The sequence below is a fragment of the Myodes glareolus genome, chromosome 18, assembly GCF_982192425.1.
Source record: "Myodes glareolus chromosome 18, mMyoGla1.1, whole genome shotgun sequence".
Taxonomy (NCBI): Eukaryota; Metazoa; Chordata; class Mammalia; order Rodentia; family Cricetidae; genus Myodes; species Myodes glareolus.
The window spans coordinates 61,753,420-61,774,603 of NC_142043.1; the positions used below are offsets into that span (position 1 = coordinate 61,753,420).

The 21,184-nt window shown below is 50.7% G+C and overlaps 1 protein-coding gene across 4 annotated transcripts in view; it reads right to left on the bottom strand.

Moving 5' to 3' along the window:
* Col18a1 (collagen type XVIII alpha 1 chain) overlaps positions 1-21,184 on the bottom strand; it is a 61,365-nt gene that overhangs the window by 27,743 nt on the left and 12,438 nt on the right. For all 4 annotated transcript variants that reach the window (XM_087898273.1, XM_087898272.1, XM_087898271.1 and 1 more), the window contains exons 2-5: positions 13,906-14,450; positions 6,917-7,003; positions 4,974-5,030; positions 3,181-3,310 (exon numbers count right to left, since the gene is read on the bottom strand). In XM_087898273.1, coding sequence (XP_087754399.1) covers positions 3,181-3,310; positions 4,974-5,030; positions 6,917-7,003; positions 13,906-14,450 — 819 coding nt within the window. The remainder of the gene's footprint in view (positions 1-3,180; positions 3,311-4,973; positions 5,031-6,916; positions 7,004-13,905; positions 14,451-21,184) is intronic.

Here is a 21,184-nt window from a genome sequence, read left to right on the forward strand (position 1 = left end):
TTGATGTTCACACGGTTATTCATGGCTGAGTTCAGTCCTAGCAGGATATAGGATCTGGAGCCACAAATGAGGATTGGTCAAACTAGTGGGACATCCCATGAGCTGTGCTCGGGCCCCTTACTCATTCTCAGGGCTCTCTAGGGAATGCTGCTCTTAGCCTCTGAGGCTGACATTGTTCTCTGGGGGAGGGGCGCCACTGATAGACTTTGCCCACACCAGGTCATGGGTTCATCATCTGCATAGTAAGGAGTAAGTCTCCTCCATCCACCACTGCTGTGTTTGACCACAAGAGGGCAGCATGGGCTCTCCCTGAAGCAGCAAAGCTTTCCTGGAACTTCAGCTTCCGCAAACCTAAAAAGCACTGCCTTAGGGGGCATTTAAAACTGTGCAAACATGGCTAAGAGAAATCAAACAAGACCTAAAGAAAAGGCAACAACGGGTCTCGAGAGTCATTTCTCTGCCCCATTGAAACTCCAGCAGGCTTTTTCTTCTCTGCGGATGTGGCAACAAGCAGCCAAGACAGACAGGGAGAGCCATGGCTCAGAGAGGTGGGCAGAGAGACAGACAGGATGGTACAGAAAGATGGGCGTGGAGATCTACAGCACAGAAGAGAGACCAGAAATAGACTCAAGTGTGGGAGGCTGATGACCCACATCTCAGAGTCGGCTCAGCAGGGGAAAAGGGGCTTTAACAGTGACAGAAGTTGGGAAACAGTTTTTTAAAGATTGAAAGTAGGTCTTTGGATCACCTTGGGCAGAGTTTCAGGTGACACTAGAAGTGAGATCTTTGAATTTCAGCAAAAAATTAGAAAGTAAGGCTTTTCTAAAGATGCTGTTAAGAAGAGATGAAGGTGGATATTGTGGTTCACACCTGTAATCCTAGCACCTGAGAAGCAAAGACAGGAGGGTCACAAGTTCAAGACCAGCTTAACACATGCACACACACACACACACACACACACACTCACACACACACACAAAATCACTCACATGTACATGGAGATATCAATATATACATATATATAGAGAGATGTTATATCTATTTATTTAGGTATTGCATATAGATATTTATATAGATATAGGTATATATCCATATCCTAGGAGGAGATGAAGAAAGAAAGGGAGTCGGGCACTGGTGGCACACGCCTTTAATCTCAGCACTGGGAGGCAGAGGCAGGCAGATCTCTGAGTTCAAACCAGCCTGGTCTACAGAGTGAGTTCTAGGACAGCCAGTGCTCCACAGAGGAAACCCTGTCTTGAAAAATCAAAGAAAGGAAAGAAAGGGAGAGAGATAATATGAAGAAGACAATGATTGTGTTTAAATCCAGAATACATAGAGAACTCTCAAAATTCAACAATAAGAAATCATACAGCCCATTAAACTTCGGCATAAGATCTAGCCATCTACTGAGACGTAAGCCCACGAAAAGATGCTGGTTATCACAGACACACACGAGAGCGCAGGGCAGGCCACCTCACATCCATAACAGTCATGTCTAATGACCTCACTGAGGTGAGGTGCACAGACTCCCACATACTGGGGTGGGTAGTAAACACACAAATCATTGGCAAATGGTTCAGTGACAGCTGAGACAGAAGACCCAGAACAACATCCTCTGAAGTCACCTCAGGTTGGACATAGTGCACACGCCCATCACCAGGTCCTCAAACCAGACATAGCGCATACGGCCATCACTATGTCCTCAAACTGGACATAGCACATACAACCATCGCTATGTCCTCAAACCGGACATAGTGCACACGCTCATCACTAGGTAAACAGACAAATACACTGTGGTCTGTCCATACTGTGGATGATAGGCCAACCACTATCTCTCTATAATGTGAATGCTTTTTCTCAAAGGGACGCAGTGTCAAGCAAACCCAGATACTTACTGCTTTCCCCCACGTGTGAAGTTCCAGGAAAGGACGACTCTCTGTGCTGATGGAAGGCAGAGCATCTTTGTCTCTGCCTTCCATCAGCAGAGACAAAGTGGGGAGTGGGGCTGCCCAGGGGAACCTGGCACCGTGGGGGTCATGCTTTGTTATCTTCCCTGAGATCCGTGAACACTGACAGATGGGAGTCAAGGCAGAGCTCACCTCAAGGCCCGTGGGCTCACACAGCCCAGGTGGGATGTAAGTCCCCACTCCATGAGTGGCTTACTTTCCCGCCTTGCTTGACTTGTGGGCTAACAAAGGAAGGCAGCCATGGCTGGCGACTGATGGAAATCTAGACCTGGGGTCACAGCTGTGAGTACTTGGGTGCTGTCAGCATCAGGAGCTGGAACCTGTTCTCCTTAGAACCTATGGAAGCCCTGGGGACTCCCAGAGACTCCCAGAGACTTTCATAGGCTCCACTGCGCTTCAGCCCAACAGAGCTGGAAGGAGGCATTTATGCTGCTATGTTACCAGGTCTATAATCAGCAACGCAGAGAACAGCCCAAGACACACCATTCATAGCTGACTGGCCTCAGGCATTCCCAGCCCTGCCTCCTAAAGACTGGGAGCCTTGTGCACATCGCCCAGACAGTGGCTTCCGTGCAAGACATATATCACCCTATATGCTGACCTGCGGCACAGCCTGGACTAAGGATGTGTTTTCTCCTACATCTCTCCTCTCTTGGACTAATTAACACTCTCCTAGCAAACCTGATGGCCCTGAACCAGGAGATGGCACGTCTGGAAAGGTGCCTACACATGACAGACAAAGACAATGCAGAGCGAGAGCCTGAGGAAGGACATGTCACAACTACCTGGTTCAGAATTCCTGGGGCCCAGCCAGAAACCTGCCTCAACAGGACCTTCTTAGACGGCAGAAGGGTGGCAGGTGGGGACAGTGCTGGCCCTGATGCAGTCTTCATCCAATACACACACACACACACACACACACACACACACACACACACGTACACACTCACACACACACACATTCATATACACATACGTACATATACACTCACACATATACACACTCATGCTCACACACATGCACATATACACTCACACACACTCATACACACATACATACACACATATACACACATACATACATACACACACATACACACACTCATGCTCACACACACATACAAGCATATGCATACATATACACACGACACATGTACACGTACACACACACACACACTCACATACACACAGAGCACATCTAGAAAAGTTTTACCTCCTATAGACTCTACCGTGGTTTCTTCCTCCATTTCTTCTGTTCTAGAGTCTTCTGTGGTGCTGCCTCCAGCCAGGGGTGGGGAAGTGACAGGGGGTGGCTGGGGGAGCCTGGGTGCTAGAGATATATCCTGCAAGAGGAGAGCAGGAAATCTGGTTGTGTTATTCAGAAGCGCAACTATGCCGTGCATGTATGAGCTGCAGTTCCGTCTGGCTTTGGGGTTTACAGCTTGTGAAATGGGCTGCTTGACAGGATTTTGAGGAAGATGAGGAAACCTTCACTCTAGTTGAGATGAATCACCAGGACTTTCTGCAGAGCTATCTGCTGAAGGTGTCCATCAGCCTGGAGGCTTGGGTCCTACACCTCAATGGTCCTTAATTCCTAAAACTTGACATTGCCAGAGAACTAGGGACAAGAGCCTTTCTGGGCCTAGTACAGATACTTCCTGTGGCTGGAGAACATCAGAGAAGCCTAAAGTAGGGTCCTCTGGAATCACAGTTGGGTGTATGGAGCAAGTGTGCTCTCAAGGAGGGTCATGACAGAGACTTCTCCCTCGGCCCCAGCCAAGCACTGGCCGGGCATTGACTTCTTATTGTTCTAGTGGAGGCTGCTGGTCTACCCTGCAGATCCTCTGCCTTGTGCCAGTTTCAAACTCACTCAGGGGACCTGGTGGCACACAGCAGCATGACCTAGATTCCTGATGACTTCCTATCGGTAACAGTGAGGTCCAGGTAGATTGGGCCCTGGGGAGTCTCTAGGCTGCGGTAGTGTTGGGGCTTGAACAAGGACTCCTCTGGACGCTTGATGCCACTGTCACACCACAGACATCACAGACCAGGGTGGGCATGGGACACCAGAGGTCCGCAGCTTTCACCCTTTGAAGGGATTGGCTGGGCCCTTCAGGGAACCCCTCACACAGTCACTGCCTGTGACTGCAGGGTCAGGCTCCTGGCTGGAGTGAGCAGGTTACGAGGAAGGATGGTATGAGAGCCCAAGCTAGTTATTAGCTGGTCTACAGACAAGACAGTACTGATGTGACAAGGCACTCACAGGCACATCTGTGCTTCCAGCATCTGCCATGCCCAGGGCACCGTGTGTAGAAATAGAGTTTTGCAAATCTAACCCACATCTGTGAGGAGAAGAGTTTATGACCATCAAGGGATGCAGAATGTAGTCCCAGATTTCCAGATGACTATGTTCCCTATCCCAAAAACTTGCCTGTCCCTACCCCAGTCCACACGTTAAGGGAGCCCCAGCACCTCTTCTGGCCGTGGTGGCCATCCTTAGGCTACTTAGCATCCTGCAGTCTTCTTGGCCCTAACACCCAAGGTCCACCTTTAAGACAGGCTCTGCATACTAGATGCTGGGGGCCCAGAAGGGTCCAGGGGGTTCACTCAAACATTCTTTTCCTATCTAGAGTCCCTCTGTGTTCTTGGGACCCTGGACTGGAAAAAGCATGCAATGTGGCTTGTCCAGAAACTTCCCTGCAATGTCACTGGTCTGGTCCTCATGTTAGACACAAACCAGTTATGGTCCCATACTAGCCAACAGCATCAACAAAATGCTGATGAGAAAGCTCTCTTTGGAGGAGAGTTTCTGGCTCAGGACAAGAGACAGTAGAGCCAGAGGGGGGATACAAGATCAGCCACAGACTGGTGCCTCCCTGTTGGGCATGTACTGGCATGACGCAGGACTGCTGGTATGTCATACACATTTATACACATTATACACAGACCATATTTCCCCTCCCCTGCCTGAACCAAGGGATGGCCTCACCACCTACAGGTACTCACCTCCTCTCTGTGTGGCTTGCTGCTTTCTTCAAAGCCACTTCCAAAGTCTCCAGATGCCTGCAGGGCGTGAGAGAAGTGAGGAAGAAGTCAGGACCAGAGGCCTCATGGCAGGATAGCAACTGGACAGCAAATAAGACTCCTCCTGGGTCTAAATCAGTCAGACTTGCTGCTCAGACAAGCCAGGATGGCCCGGTTGTAGACCAGAAGGTTGTAGATCAGGCTTGTGCACTCTTGTCCTGTGGCATGACTGCCCCATCTTTGCCATCCCTAGGGGACAGGCAAGGGAGGTAGGAAGTTGCCCTAGGCAACCCCAGTCCAGGCTGACACTGAAGAAGCATACATGGAGTGTACATACATCACAACCGTGCCCCACCCATCATCTGCCTGGACAGGCAGCTTTCATGCTCTCCCTTCCCTACAGCCTCCAGGAGCTCTGGGGAAGCCAGGGGCCAGCCCTTCCTCTTGTTAAGGTAGATAACTTAATATAAACCCAAGGGAGAAATACTACCCGGGCCCATAGAGCCCATAGTGACATCTCGATGCCAGGGTGGCCCAGGAGGGATGGTCTTGCAGACACCCAGCATGGGCAGCATGTGTGCACACTCACTGGATGGCATGCTCATGAGTGAACGTTACCCATGCACTAGAGACTGGTACTAGATAGAAGCCAATCACATTTCTGATTTTTCTCCTGGAAAAGGTAATCACTGTTGTAGAATATTATTTTAAGATGTGTTACATTTGCTTATACTGTAGAACGTTTGTTTAATGATGCAAAGATGTGTTACATTCTTTATATAGCATTTGTTTAACTCTGTGAAGCTATGATTCTTCGCCTAAAACACCTGATGGTCTAATAAAGAGCTGAATGACCAATAGTGAGGCAGGAGCAAGGATAGGTGGGGCTGGCAGGCAGAGAGGATAAACAGAAGGAGAAATCAGGGAGGACAAGAAGGAGGAGCAAAAGAACAAGGTGAGGACACTAGGGGCCATTCACCCAGCCATCCAGCCACACAGTCAGCCACAAAGTAAGAGTGAAAGGAAGATTACAGAAGTAAGAAAAGGAAAAAGCCCAGAGGCAAAAGGTAGATGGGATAATTAGTTAAGAAAATCTGGCTAGAAATAAGCCAACCTCAGGCCAGCTATTTATAAGCAATAATAAACCTCCGTTTGTAATTTATTTAGGAGCTGGGTGGTGAGCCCCCAGAAGAGCCAAGAGGGTAAAAGACAAACAACATTTTGGCATTCCAACGTGGAGCCAGGCTCTGCCCAAGAGGAACTGGTGACTGGGGTGTTGTCATGTGCTGTCTCCATTGGGACATCCCCCCAATCCTGTCCTCTGGCAACAAGTAGATTGTTTTCCTCGGGTGTCATGATATTATATACATACACACAGAAAACAGGAACGCACAGAGATACAGTGCATACAGATCACACATGAAAGATGCCCAGCACACCAAAAACAAACATACCAGCAACATGCAGAGAGACACACAGACTACTCAGCTCACATACCACACATAAGAGATGCACTGTGCAGAGACACAACTCACAGCACAAAGATAACAGCAGACAAAAAATACAAAGACCAGACATACCATACAAAAGACACATACAGTACATAAAGAGATACACACAATCACACAACAGACAGACATACCCCCCATAAACACACATCACACATAGCTTATAAACATACACACAACCAAGCACGTATGCACTTTCCACAGTGTGATCTGTCCATCACACTGTGTCACTGTGGGTTGGTCTCTGACATTTACATTTTCCAGGTGGTCCGAAATGGAAAGTTAAGGCAGGAGTGGTGTCTGAACACATAGATTCCTGGCACCCTACTGGCTGGCATCTTTTGGCTTTTCCCAGCGTATCACTTTGGGATCCTTGCTCAGAACGGGGAGATACCCACCCCACCCCCAGTCACTTACTCTGTCTTCGTCATCATCATCTTCATCCAAGCAGTGCACAGGGCTCACCCGGGGGTTCTGTCGTATCTTCAGCTCTGAGATCTTTCCCTGGAGGGAGGCAGACGGTCATTAGCTTGAAAATGAAATGTTGCTCAGTGGATTAGGTGTTGGGTCACTCAGTTGCCAGTTGGTGGCACTGTTTGGGAAGGTGGTGGAATCTTTAGGAGGCGGAGGCTCACTGAATTGGGTTACTGGGAGACAGCCTTGACACTTTCCAGCCCTACCCTGCTTCCTGTCCACTCTGTTTCCTGGCTGCAATGTGACCAGCTGCCTCAGCCGGGCTTCCCCTCACGTCACAGACACCTCTCAAACTGCAAAGCCAAAATAAACACTTGCCTTCCTTTCTTAAGTGGTTCCTGGTCAGATATTCGGTTACAAAAACAGGGAGAGAGAGTAAGATCCTGGGGCCCTGGAGGCAGAAGCTTGGGCAGAGCCTCTGACTCGTGCTGGCCCCCAGCCTAGCTTGATGCTACCAGGGAAGCTCCCTTTTGTCAAGACTAAGGAGCAGACTCATTCAACGGCTTTCAAGTTGTGGTAGTTTCTGGGCCAAGGCAAGGGAGGCCTTGAGGATCAGATGCACTCATCAATGAACGTGGCCGCATCTCACACTTCCTGCCTAGATCGCTGGCTCTTATGCAGGCTCCGGGGTGTCTGTCTGAGGGCACCCTGCAAGCTTCCCACAGGATGTGCTAGAGTTCACAGCACTTTCCCCGTGTTTATGTTCTTACTTTGACTGTACTCTATTACGCTAATTTCAGTTTACTAAATAGAGACCGCACTTCCTCAATTCCAAAGAGATTTTCTAGACTCCTATCACAGCCAGAACTGAGTGGATGGAGGCGGGCAGATTTCTATGTGGCCCGATGGGGAGTGCCTCCCTCTGGCTTTTCAGTCTGCTTGTGTGAACAATACATACCAACACTAAGGGAAGGGTGTGACTGTCCTAACGAAACTTGTCATGGAAACACTGAAATTTGAATTCCATACCCAGTTTCACACATCACAAAATAACTTCTTGATTCTTCCGGCCATTTGAAAATGTAGCCATCACCCTAGCTTGGTGCGGGAGCCAGCGATGGCTGCCCATGCTGCATTGACTAGTCAGTGTCCTGTTTATTCCAGGGAACGTCCCCAATCCAGATGTTTTCATCAGCTGAGACTCAACCAACCACACCTCCCTGTCCCCCACAAGAGACATGTGACAGTTAACAGTCCCACCTCCATCCCCCGGTGGATGTTCCTGAGGCTTGAGGTCCCCCTTATCTCTTCTCATCTCAAAGCTTGCTTCAGTCTGGATTCTCTGAGAAATACTTCCCCCGACACTGTTCATGGGGTCAAAGCCACTCAGGGATAAATCTACCCTGGTCCCCGCGTTCCACGACTCTTCCCAGTGTTGAGGATAGCAAAGTATGTTTGTGTACATGTATGCTTGCTTAGGTCTCTCTCTCTCTCCCTTTTACACACACACACACACACACACACACACACACACACACACACACAGCTTGGCTTGCTAGATGGTTATGGTAGGGGAGAGGGAGGCAGGCTTCAGGAGAGCCCTGTTCACCACAAACACTTTGACTTGGTCATTTCCAGCCAGGGCAAGGCCTTCGTTGGCAGTGAAAAAGCATACACACACGGGGTACATCACACCAGGTACATACGTGGGAATCACGCCAGGTATATACGTGGGACTCATGCTAGGTACATACATGGGACTCACATCAGGTACATATGTGGGACTCATGCTTGGTACATACATGGGACTCACACCTGCATGGGACAGCTCACACCTGCAGCACCCAGCAGGCCCACACTGAGGGTGGTTTGGCTTCAGGTCCTTAGATATCTGCAATCCTGACAGCTATCTGACGCTATCCGACACTGATGTCTACTGGGTTATCCCCAGGCATGTGAGAGAGAGGTGGTGACGTCACTCGACAGCAGCAGACTGAGAAGCTGCTCTCAGTGACCCATGTGATGGGACATGGGGACCACCATCTCCCAGGTGCTGCCCTCAGTAGCTGGGATACACAGGTCTGACACTAGTGTCCCTTGCTTAGACCAAACTAGTGAGACTATACAGGTCCCTCTGCATGCTCTCTACCCTCACCTGCCTACCCCCACTCTCTCCCAAAGTCACCACAATCTACAGAGTCCCCGGCACCTGAGAGGACAGGGGCAGAATCCCTACAAAGCCCTTGGGCCAGCAGAGCCCATCCTCACAAGCCACAGATTTCAATGTACTGGCCATGAGGAAACCCAGGCCCCATCCAAGGTCACAAGAGGAGAGTCTCTGGCAAGGAGCAACAGAAAGAAAGTTCTAGGCTAGGTCAACCCTGTGGGCCTCAAGAAACAGGGCTTGACCTCGCAGGACCAACACTGTGACAGGAGGGACTACATGTCCTCTATCCCATGTGCTATGGTGGTCTGAGATTCGGGAGGCCTCTAGGTCAGGGGGAAACAGAACTGGTATCTGTACTCCCTAAAAAGATCAGAGGGACAGTATTGGACCAGCAGGTGAAGAATGATCTGGCTGGATTTGGGTCCAAGCGGATTCTGGGAGTTCTACCAAGCTAGTAACACCAGGACAACACATCAGTAAGTACATACAATTGTGTGAGAAGGAGCATATGACTCTGTGTGTGTGTGTGTGTGTGTAAGGGTGGGTATCACCCATGCCCAGGAGCCCTGCACCAATCAGTCCCTGCCACAGTCACAGGGAGAGGCACACTTCTTGTCAGCCAGCTTTCTCAGGTCAACACAGCATCTGGGGACAGAATGGACATCTTCAGAAGCCCCCCCCCCCCCGAGCGGCTGCAGCCGGTGCCTTGGTGACAGTGGAGAGCCCCCAGGGTCAGGAGGAATTGGGTTTAAACACTAGAAAACAGCTTCCTAAGGGCAGAGCTGGCCAGGGGTGTTTCGGGTGGTCTCAGCAATAGACACAGCGTTCCACATAGACGGGCTCACTGCTGTGGACGGTGCCACTCTCTCTGCCGAGGCTGGGGGTGCCTGCGACTGGAAAAGGCCTCCAGAGGGCAGAAAAGACTTGTGTCTGCGCTGCGTTCAGCTCTGTCTCCTGCCCTTGTGACTCTTCCACCCCCGCCTGGAGTTCTCCCAACAGCTAATGGGGACGATGTCAGTTGTACAAAAACCATAAGACCCACTGCAAATATTGAATGGACTTGGACCCAGAAGTTATGCAATCTGGACCTTGGAAAATGGGGGACGTGAACATTTAGAGATGAGTGCCACGTGAAACTCTTCCTGCCAGACCGACCAACAGTGCTTTAGCCGTGGGGAAGTCACTAAAAACAGATCACCGTCAGCAGGAGGCCCAACACCGTCTTGGCTCACCTGGCTCTGTCATGGCAGAAGCAGTGTCCCAGCCAGCAGAGGTCAGAGGCTGAAGCCATGAAGTGGGGCCACCTGCTAGTGAGGTCTCCTGGGCTGTGTCCTAGTTTCCCCCATGGCCTTCAGGGTGGCCTCTTTGCTCCACCCTTTTCCCCTTAGCCTATCTTCCCCTCCCTCCCTCCCTTCTCGACCTCCCATGGCCAGTTCCTGCTGCAGTGTGACCCAGTCATGCTGCCTGATCTGTTTGCTAATGCCTGGCATCCATCCCTACTGCCCTTATACCAAGTCCCGACAGGCCACGTCATCACAGCCAGCCTCCTTTGGTCTCTCACAATGCCCAGGAAGAAAATGGCATACATGCTGCGGCACTGTACCCATCACAGGCTACTTCAGATGCATAGAAGAGGGGTCTGTGGAGCTTTATTTGCCAGAACACTGAGCAGGAGCCAGTGGGACAGACTGCTGAGAAACACTGGGAGAGACGGACTGAGAGTAGACCTATGAGGGCTCGGTTCTCGATCAGGAACAGGAGAAGGGCTGGGGTCAGATTCTGACCCCTGCTGCCTGCTCCAGCTCCCATACAGGAAGGCCTGCTCTGACATCACACACTTGAGGGCTGGGGCCACCTCACCGCACCAGCACACGCATCCGTTACTCTGATGATGGAGCCACAGCTGCACCCTGAGGAAAATTCATAGCCTCAAGTCTGGATGAAGGAAATGAAAATTGACCTTGAGATGCTCAGCTGAATGAGAATACCGGGAAAGCTGAGCTTAGCGGGGTCTCTCCTGGGGTCAAAGGCACCAAGGGTTGGGGGCGGGGGTTGCTGGAGGTAAAAGAGAACCACAAAAGGAACCTTAAGCCAAGAAGGTGTGGACCTCATAAAGACAACGCAGGGCTGGGCTGGGCTCCATGGGAAGTACTGGCCCAGCATGTGGGAAGCCCTGGGTTTAGTCCTCCCTAGCACCCACACTAGGAAAGAACGACAAAAGAAAACCAAGAGAATGAGAAGAAGTAGAGACACCTCTGACAGGAAAAAAGTAGTCAAGAAGAATTATAACTACAAGACACACAACATAACCAACAGAACGCCTGAACTGAAACACAGCCGGAAGCCATGCTTTGAGGGAACTGGTAACCAGAATGGCGTTCATGACCAAACTCAAACGGACAGACAAGAAGACAATGACATCACTCTGTGAGGACCATCACCCAGCAAGGACCAGGACTAGATAGCTGTAGGCACAGCCCGGCTCTCCCTGGCAGTGTGTGGGTGCAGGTAGGGCAGAGCATCCTCACTGGAGATGACTCAGAGGAAGCCCAGCCCCCCTCCCACTGGCTTCCATCCCAGCCTGCTGGCTCTTCAGTTCCCTGGCTCCCTGACTCCGCAGAGCTCTGGGCTAGCTTTGGTCATGCCATGAATCACATGACTCAGTGACTCCTCCCCCAAAGACCTCAGTACCAAGTCTGCAAATCCAGCTATCTCCTATTCTGTCACCAGCACATCTCCCCAGCTCCAGCCGGCGTCCTTTAAACAGAAGGGATTCTGAGACCTAGCGCACAGCAGCAGGCAGGGTCAGACTGCTGAGGTCGGCGGGGGAGGCATCTGTGGTCTGCAATGACCGGCACAGTTCCCTGAATGCTCTCTGCATCCCTGCTCTAACCACCAAAGAGTTTTCATATTCAAGGTTGTGAGCTTTTCTCTTTTCTCTCCAGACCCAAATTAACAAAACAAACACCTTAAATGCCCCAATGGTGTTATTTTTTAAGTGAACAGACAAATGGCAGGCTGGGAAATAAAATGTGTGCATATACAGCCAGGGCTAAGTTTCTTTCAAACATGAAGAGTTGTATAAATCAGTTTAGGAACGGCTGAATTCCCCCACCAAAATTCAAAGTGGGGGGTGGGGGGAGCTCACGTTCACAAACAAACCAAGAAATGAAAAGGAAAACGATACAGCGTGTCTACATATCCAATGGGCAAACCTTTTTTATACAGTCTGGGCCCACCCCTCTCAGCGTGGCTGTACCTCCATCAGCACCACTGAGTCTCATGTTCCCTACTTCTCACCAGCTCTCCTGGGGAAGTCGGAGACGTACAGAACCTCTGAGGTTTGCCATTCCCTTGGGAAAAGATGGGGACAGCACTGCACAAACGTCCCACTCTGGAAACAATGACGCTCAACTTTCTGGGAATCGCGTTTGAAGAGCAGAAGGAAAACACACAGGGGCCCAGTTTGGTGCCAAAGTCCCGGTAGCTCTTGAACCCCGTGGGTTAAAAGTTCCTGCCAGAGGCAGAAGGTCAGCTTTCAGAGCTGTGGACACAGGACTTAGAACAACTTACAACAGCAGGCCCTTGTCTGGGTCATAATTGACTGTCTGTCCCTGGGGACATGTCCTTCCTTGCACACACAGGGACCCCTGTCTGGGGTGGGCAGGGGCGGCCAGCTGCTGATGGCTGGCGTACTGGATTCAGGAGCCATGAGTCAGTGCCAGCTGAGGGTCCCCACGCACTTGTTCCCAAGAGGCTGGGCTCCCAGCTGGGATCTCAGGAAGAGTGCCCTCCTACGAGAAACGTAGGAACATAGGAGAGAGCCACGGGCCTCTCACTGTCACCCAGGGAGACCGGAGCTAGACGCAGTCGTCACTAAAATAATAAACATCCCAGACCGGCTGACCTAAGCAGGTCTGTTGTATGATGTCCCAGTCCCCATTGCCAGCAGGGTACTCCTCGACTGTGTGTGCAGATAAAGGAGGACCCTATGGGAGGCTGACTTTACTTTATTTTAATTTGTTTATTTATTCTGTCTGTGTGTCTGCCTGCAGGCCAGAAGAGGGCACCAGATCTCATTTCAGATGGTTGTGAGCCACCATGTGGTTGCTGGGAATTGAACTCAGAACCTTTGGAAGAGCAGGGAATGCTCTTAACCGCTGAGCCATCTCTCCAGCCCGGGAGGCTGACTTTAAATGAGTAATTTTTGTCATTGGTTTTGAGACAGTGTCTCAAATGAATCTGGAACTATCAAGATCATTCTCCTTCTGACTCCCAGGTGGGGTTACAGGTGTATGTCCCCTCCCAGGTGGGGTTACAGGTGTATGTCCCCTCCCAGGTGGGGTTACAGGTGTATGTTCCCTCCCAGGTGGGATTACAGGTGTACGTCCCCTCCCAGGTGGGATTGCAGGTGTATGGCCCCAAGCCTGTCTTTTCCACAAGATGCCTGAGCACTTACTTCTCAGGTGAAGCAGCTAAGCCCCTACAAAGCCCCACACTCTCCTAGCCTAAGCTTGGTGTCTCCAGCTCACCCCAGGCCCTGGCTCATACCTGAGAAGGGGATGTGGATCAACTCAGGATGAGAGCCTGAGAAGAAACGGCCTCCAGCAGCATCTTGGGGGACCCCAAAGTCTCAAAGAACTCAGACAAGCCCAGTGTGAGGCATCCAGGATATCAAACAAAGGGCAAAAGTGGGAACAGAAGCCACTGTAGCCACAAGTGTGGGCGCCCCAGGCTGCAGCATCAACTGGAGGAACTTGCTTTCCCTGGTCCCCAGAGCCCCCTCCTCCCCTGGCTCAGCACACAGCAGGGCAGCATAGGTTACCTGGAACTTGTCAGGGTCAGCTGCTCCAGCCTGACCCACGAAGAGGCCAGAGTTGTGCTCCAGTTCCAGGCCTTGCGGGGACCGAGCAAACGGCACCTTCTGGAACTCTTCGCAGTCTATGTAGAGAGCCACAGAGCCTCCATCCACACTGAGCGCGAAGTGTGTCCACTGGCCAACAAACGCAGGCAGGTGGAAGCTGGCACCCGTGTGGGTCTGGCTGGCACCGTGTTCCGTGTAGAGCAGTGAAATGTTCTGGTAGCCATCTTGCACCCCCGAGAGCTTCACGCCCAGAGAGACCACTGTCTGCGCGGCGTCCGTGATGGCAAACAGTACCCCTGCAGCCTTCGTGGCCGGTTGAATATGAAACAGGAGTGAAAAGTCACGGAAGAAGAGTCTAGGGAAGTGGTGCTGGGCCACCTGGCCACCACTGGAGTCTAGTCCAAAGACGTAGGCTGGCCCGACGTCGGGGTCTTCGATCTGTTGGATCTGCGGGGGCAGAGGGTCCCCGAGGAGCTGTGGCAGTCCCACCTCCTCAGCGATGTTCTCTGCAAAGAGAAAGACATCCAGTGAGGTGGCTGCACGGGAGCAGACTCAGTCACAGTGGCATCTTAGGAGACACAGAGCATGAAACCACCCCTAATCCAGGTCTGTGCGGCCATCTCTCCCTGCTTTCATGGACTCCCAGGCCAAAGCAAATATTCCAAGATGGAAGTGAGGGGCTGGGGCATGAAGTCCCCCACTCTGACTCTACAGGAGGGACACAGACACGAAGTAAGACCTCTCTACGGCAAAGAGAGAAGAGGCGACACAAGGTGGCTCCTGCCTGAAGCTCCACCTGGTCTGGGAGTCAGCTAGAGACAAATCGAACCTGGGAGCCTCAAACGGCCAGGCTCCAAAGTTGGCTTTCCCTGGCTCCATCTCTTCATTATGGTTTCTAAGTTACCATCAATTTCTCACTCGGGTTCCCCACACGCCTGTTCCTCAGGATATGCTCTTCCTTGGCCATTTCTGCTCCCTGAAGCTTAACACCACACTGCGGTGCAGAAGGCTGCAAGACGGCAGGCCGCAGCAGCCCAGTACAGACTCTCCCGGATTTACAACTCTGCTAAAGTGCCCCGGGGTGGCCAGTGACCCATTTCACTTACACACAACACTCCTAGCACCATTTGAGTTGGGCACAGATGTATGAGCCCTTCTTGTCTTTAGGTCAGGGCCACCAGGGCCACTCAGCACACTCAAGCAGTCCAGCATTACAAAGCCTGGGAGGAGGCGCTTGGGCAAGGAGAAGGTTCATAGTCAAGAGCTCTCCTAGGAAGGAATGGCTGGAGGCAGGTGTGCTTGGTAGTATGTGAGTGTGTAAGGATACCATGCCTCATGTCAGACTGTGGGGCTAGAATAACAAGGCCCCAACAGAGTAGGAGATGGGAAATATTGAACCTCCACCTTCACAGGACAAGTGGAGTCACCAAGCCCCTCGAAACCAGAAGACAAGAGCCACCATAGAGCGCATCCCTCAGGGGACAAAGAACAGCTTTGTGTGCCGAGTGGACATCCTGAACTGCTGCAAGGGTCCCGGTAAGTCTCATCCTGTCACATGCTCTTTAAGCCCTAAGTGCTGACCAGACATGGTACTGGCCAGGAGCAGAGTGGACACAGTTGGTGGGGGCACGGTTTGCAAGAGCTGAGTGTCTGCAGCCTTCAAGATGAGAGCAGAGAAGGGTGGTGGGCTAGCCTTGGGAGGTCAGTGATCCGTCACAATCATAGCTGCTCCAGTGTTTCCTTCTCACCAGAAATGCTGGGACCTGGAGTTCACACTTGAAATTCTGCAGCCAAGTCTTGCGTGCTGCCTGAGTGCGGGAGATGAGGCCATTCTGCCCCTCCTTCTAGGACAGCAAAAAATCCCTGGCGCCCCACTAGCCCAGCACACAGGACTCTACAGCTGCTGGCTTTCTGGGCTGGAAGGCACCAGTGTGTGCCATGATGACCCCTGGGTCCTTAGAGACCTACAGTCAGCTCTTCCCAAGTCCTTCCATTTCCTTTCTATGAAATTCTTTTCAGCTCTGCTGGGAGTAGATGCCAAATGCCAGGGCAGTAAGATCACTGGCTCTGCTCTCTGGTTACAGCATCGTGATGGGGGAAGGGCCTGGCTGCCTAGTCCAGGAAGCTCATTTGTGGGTAAGGAGCAAGGCCTGTGCCATGCTCTGAGGGCTCAGAGGCCTTCTAGAGGACGGTGGTCCCTTTGTAAGTGGAGACTCCTCTAGTCACCCGTCTGACCTCAGATCCAGGAATGGGGTCCTACCTGGTTAAGCCCACCTCCCCTGAAGTAAGCAGGTACAGTTCTGAAAGGGCTGTATTCAAACATGTACACCCTTGAGCTACATGTGGGACCAATTACAACCAGCATCATGCTACATCAGTAGCATGAATAATAAAAACCCAGAGACAGATATTGGGGTTCAAGTTGAAGATCAGAAAAGCAAAGCGGCCAGCCACTGGCTCTTACCTCCACCTCAGACTGAAACAGGCGAATTCTGCCTCCACGAATCCTCAGATTGAGACTGAGCGAGACCAGTCTCCTCCCACCGTATACTCTGCTCTAGTGCAAGGATTAAAGGCATGCACCACCATTGCTGGCCTCTATGACTAACTAATGCGGATGCTGGGATTAAAGGCGTGTGCCACCACAGTCTGGCCTGTATAGCTGCCTAGTGTGGCCGCTTTGCATTCTGATGTTCAGGCAAGCTTTATTTATTAAAACACAAATAATGTACCACTATACATCCCCTCACAAGAACATCAAGACCTGGCTCTGGAGGGACAAGTAGGAAGACTGTCTGGTACTCCCACCTGACTGGACCAGGCTCCTGGTGGTACAGGAGCTCCTGCCAGCCTCCCTCCCGGGACAACAGCCAGTCCATCTCCCAGTGCAACTTTCCAGACACTTGACTTCACAGCATCTTCACTGCCAACCTCAGCAGCAGGGCCTGGTTCTAGAACATGAGGGCAGATGGCATAGCCCTTTGGCAAGGTCTCAGTTTGGCAAACATCATGAGAAAAAGACCCTTCACAGGGATCGTGGCAGGATGAATCATCAGCACCAGGACAAGAGTGCATCTCTAAGCAGGTGACGCTCCCTCTCTCAACAAGGATCTTGGCCAATCCAGTCTGCCCGCCCTGGAGAACAGCCTCCAGCTAAGCCAGTAGCCCATGGGCTGCTCAGGGGTCCTTGACTCCTCCAATGCAATGGAGCAGATCTATCTTTATGTGCCGGGCTTCTGACAACCAGGCCCCCCAGCTTGTCAATTGGTTCTCCCAGGGATGCAGCCTGGGTACAGACTGTGTATCCCTCCCTGGGCTGGTCATTCACTTCCCCCTCATATGCTCTGGGGGCTGCTGCGTATAGGACTCAGGCTATGGCAGCCTGTCCCTGGTCTCTCTGGCCTCCCAACCATGTAAAACTCAGACTGCGGCAGCCCTGCCCCAAAGAACCTAGGCCTGGGTCCCGGCTGAGCATCTGCTGCTCCTAGAGTCCAGGGAGATGTCACCATGAAGGAACTTCCTGTCCAGCACCAGACAGGCTCATATCTGAGATACCCAACTGCCAACCAAGCAGCAGCTATGGAACCTTCTGGAAAAAAACTAGCTCTTCAAACAAATATGTTCCTTGAGTCAGAGGGAATCGTAGCAGTCCCTCCCTGCTTCTAAATTCTGGGGTCTATTCAGACACATACAGTTGCTGTGTAGGGACGTGGGATGGATGGTAACATCTGTGCTGGACCCAGCTTGGGTACCCAATGGTCACCTAGTACACAGCTGCGGAATCCAGGGGTACAAGTCCAGCCAGTAGTCCAGTGATGTGGGATGCCCTTCTGTATGATTGGTTAATAAAGAAGCTGATGTGGCCTATGGCAGGGCAGAATAGAGCCAGGAGGGAAATCCAAGAGAGAGAGGGGGAGAAAGGAGGTGGAGTCTGAGAGAGGCCAGCAGCCGCCGGGGGGGGGGGGGGGGGGGGGGGGACACAAGATGTGAGGTAACAAGCCATGAGCATTGTAGTAAAATATACAGTAATAGAAATGGGTTAATTTAAGTTGTAAGAGCTAGTTAATAATAAACCTGAGCTAATAGGCCAAACAGTTTGTAATTAATATTAAGCCTCAGAGTGGCTATTCAAAAACCAGTGGGTGGGAGAGAAACCTCCAGAAACATTCCAGCGAGTGACTGTCTACACTGCTGTGGGGAAAGGCTCAAGAGAGTTATTGGAACTAAGCAGCCAGCATGGAGAGTTTTATTACTTCCACCTAGGCCTGGCTCCGCTGCACTAGATTCATTGTGGAATGAGGCCTCAGGGGCTAGTTTTGTGAAGCCTTGAATGGAGCCGTTTGAAGAGATATTCAGAGTACTTGTGGAATTGAGAAACTATAACCAAGCCAGAGCAGGGAAAAGGCAAAAGCTGAGAGGAAAAGAAATACCATGATCAATAAAAAGCATAAAATGAGAGGGTGGCTTGGGTTCAGGTCGACCAGCAACCTGAATATACTGTAAATTCCCAGGTGGAAGACAGTCGTGAGTTAGGCCAAAAGTGTCCAGGTAAACACAGACAATGGCACAGTGAAGAAACATCTGGCAAAAATTGCACAGGACGCCTGAGGGGAAAGATGTAGACAACAGGGACAAGGCAAGCATTGCAAGCACACTGCCTAGAACAGGGTCAGGTTGAAGCCGACCTTTGACCTTTGCCTGGGAACTGCCCACGTGGGTACACATGAATCTGGCAATGGTGCCCTCAGCACACACAGCAAAACGGTGTGTCTTAATGACATTCCCGAGGCACCTTTTCTGTTGAAATTGAAAGAGACAATCTCAGCGAGATGGGAAGTCTTGAGCCTCCAGAGTGTTTTTTTACGAAGTCCCCTAATGCTATTTTATAGCCCAGAAGCAACTAGAGAGTACACAAGCCCAGAGTGGGCACACGCCTGGCCGCAATATCAAAAGAAAAAGACACAGAACGAAACATTCCCAGACAGCACTGCACCTTGCTGGAAAGACTAAAACTGACTTAAGCAAGTGAAGGCTTGGGCTGACCTGCTGCCCACCCCCTCCATGATATTCCAAACCCCATGTGATCAGTGTGGTTCAACAACGGTCCTGGTGGGTATCTTCTGGTGAGGAGGATGTGTTCCGGTATGATCCTGCTTGGAAGAATAAGGTCCTGGGTCTTGAGAATGGGGCAGTGCCTGGGGGAGGGTTGTCCCAGAGACCCAGATCAGGACCTGCTTAAGGTGCTGGGCCAGGGTTTAGTCTACACAGGCAGATAATCCAATGAGCCAAAGGGTAAGCAGGCCATTAAGACAAGACACGGGAAACATCTGAAGATGCTCAGTGGGTAGAATTATCCCTAGGTGTTAAAGAAAATGCCAGAAGCAGGCAGCCACAGGAAAAAAGGGCAGGGCAGCTCCTGAGACACCAGAACTATGTGACAGGAGCTGCTCCTGTGTGCGACCACATACATGCACAGACCTCAGTGTGCTCCTGTGTGCGACCACATACATGCACAGACCTCAGTGTGCTCCTGTGTGTGACCACATACATGCACAGACCTCAGCGGACAGAACAAGGGCTCCCAAAGAGAGCCTGTTCTCTCTTTCTGTTGCAATGAATGCTACTCTACCCCACAAAGGACCACTACAGTGGGACTTGTGTTGCATGCCTTGAGATGGGGATGAACCAGATCTATCCACACGTTCATGGACATCCTCACTCTAGGCTAGAGGCACGTGCTCAGGTGGGGGAGGCTGAGCTCTGGGCCAGAGATGCTGACTGCAAGAGCCTCGTGCCTTCAGGCACCTAGGCTAGTCACTGACACATAATCTGAGCTAATGGTGTCTTAAGATTTGCCTTTGTGAAGGAAATGTTTCCAAGTGAGTTCCTGGAAGACTCACAGTAGAGCAGAGAGATCCAGGAATGGTCTCTTTGGAGCAGGGAAAGGTGCTGCTAAATCCATCAGATATACAATGCTGAGAACGGGGCATCTACGCAAGGCCAACTCTCCACTCCCTTCCCTGATCCTGTAGAGGAATCAGAGAGCCTGGCTGCGAAATCGCCTTCCTCAGAGAGCTACAAGGGATCCTAACTCCTACCCTGAGGACCTGATTCCCTTTCAGAGTTCACCTCGTACTGGTATTTATCTGACCGTCTGTCCACGGCACCAACAACTCTTCTAAGAGACTCTTTACCCCTAACAATCTGTCGCAGTGTCCCTTTCACACCAGAACTTTCAAATACTACACTGTGAAATCAAGGGACAGACAGGGATTAGAAGTCACATGGCCACATGAAGGATCAAAGATCCCCATAAAAGATGAGCCACAATCAATCATTAAAGCTATATTGCTTTAAGAACACCAGGCTACTCTACATTTTGTTTTCTACCTAATTTAAATATAATCAAGGGATTATCGCATTTTGTTTTGGGTTGCCTGTGTCCAGAAATGTCATCGAGGAGCCAGGAGTGGTGGCACACGCCTTTAATCCTGGCACTAGGGAGGCAGAGGCAGATCTCTGTGAGTTCAAGGTCAGCCTGGTCTTCAAAGAAAGTTCCAGAACAGTCATAGCTGTTACACAGAGAAACTCTGCCTCAAAAGCAGCAAAAAACTCATGAAGGGACCTCAACAGTAAAAAGGGTTGGAGACAGAGCTACATTTGAGAACCCCTGGAGTTAACCTAGTATATGTTCAGATTAGAGTAGAGAGCTCGAAGATGACAAGTGTGAAACTATACATGGTAACCACATACATGAAAGTAACAGAATATTCATAAAAAGAAAATAAAAAAGACATGTAAGCATTTAAACATTTCATTACAAAATCAAATAAAGGGCTCAGCCATCAAGAGATGGCTCAGTAGTTAAGAGTACTGAATGATCTTTGTAGAGAACCTGGGTTTAGTTCCCAGTACCCACCAATGCAGCTCATGACAGTTAACTCCAGTTCCAGGGGATCCTGAGCCCTTTTCTGGACTCTGCAGGCACCAGGTATACATATAGTACACATACATACATGTAACAAAACACACACATAAAATAAATGAATCATTTTTTAAAAAATCGCCTAAACAGAGAGTAGAGCAGGAAATGAGGAACAGAAGTATTAGCACAAAGCAGCATTATCAACAGCAGTGAAGTTCTCCAGAGCAGCAAATACAATAAATGTAAACAGACTGAGTGCTGATCTAAAGAGAAGAGATTTGGACCAGTGAAATTGCTCTGCAAGTAAAGGTATCT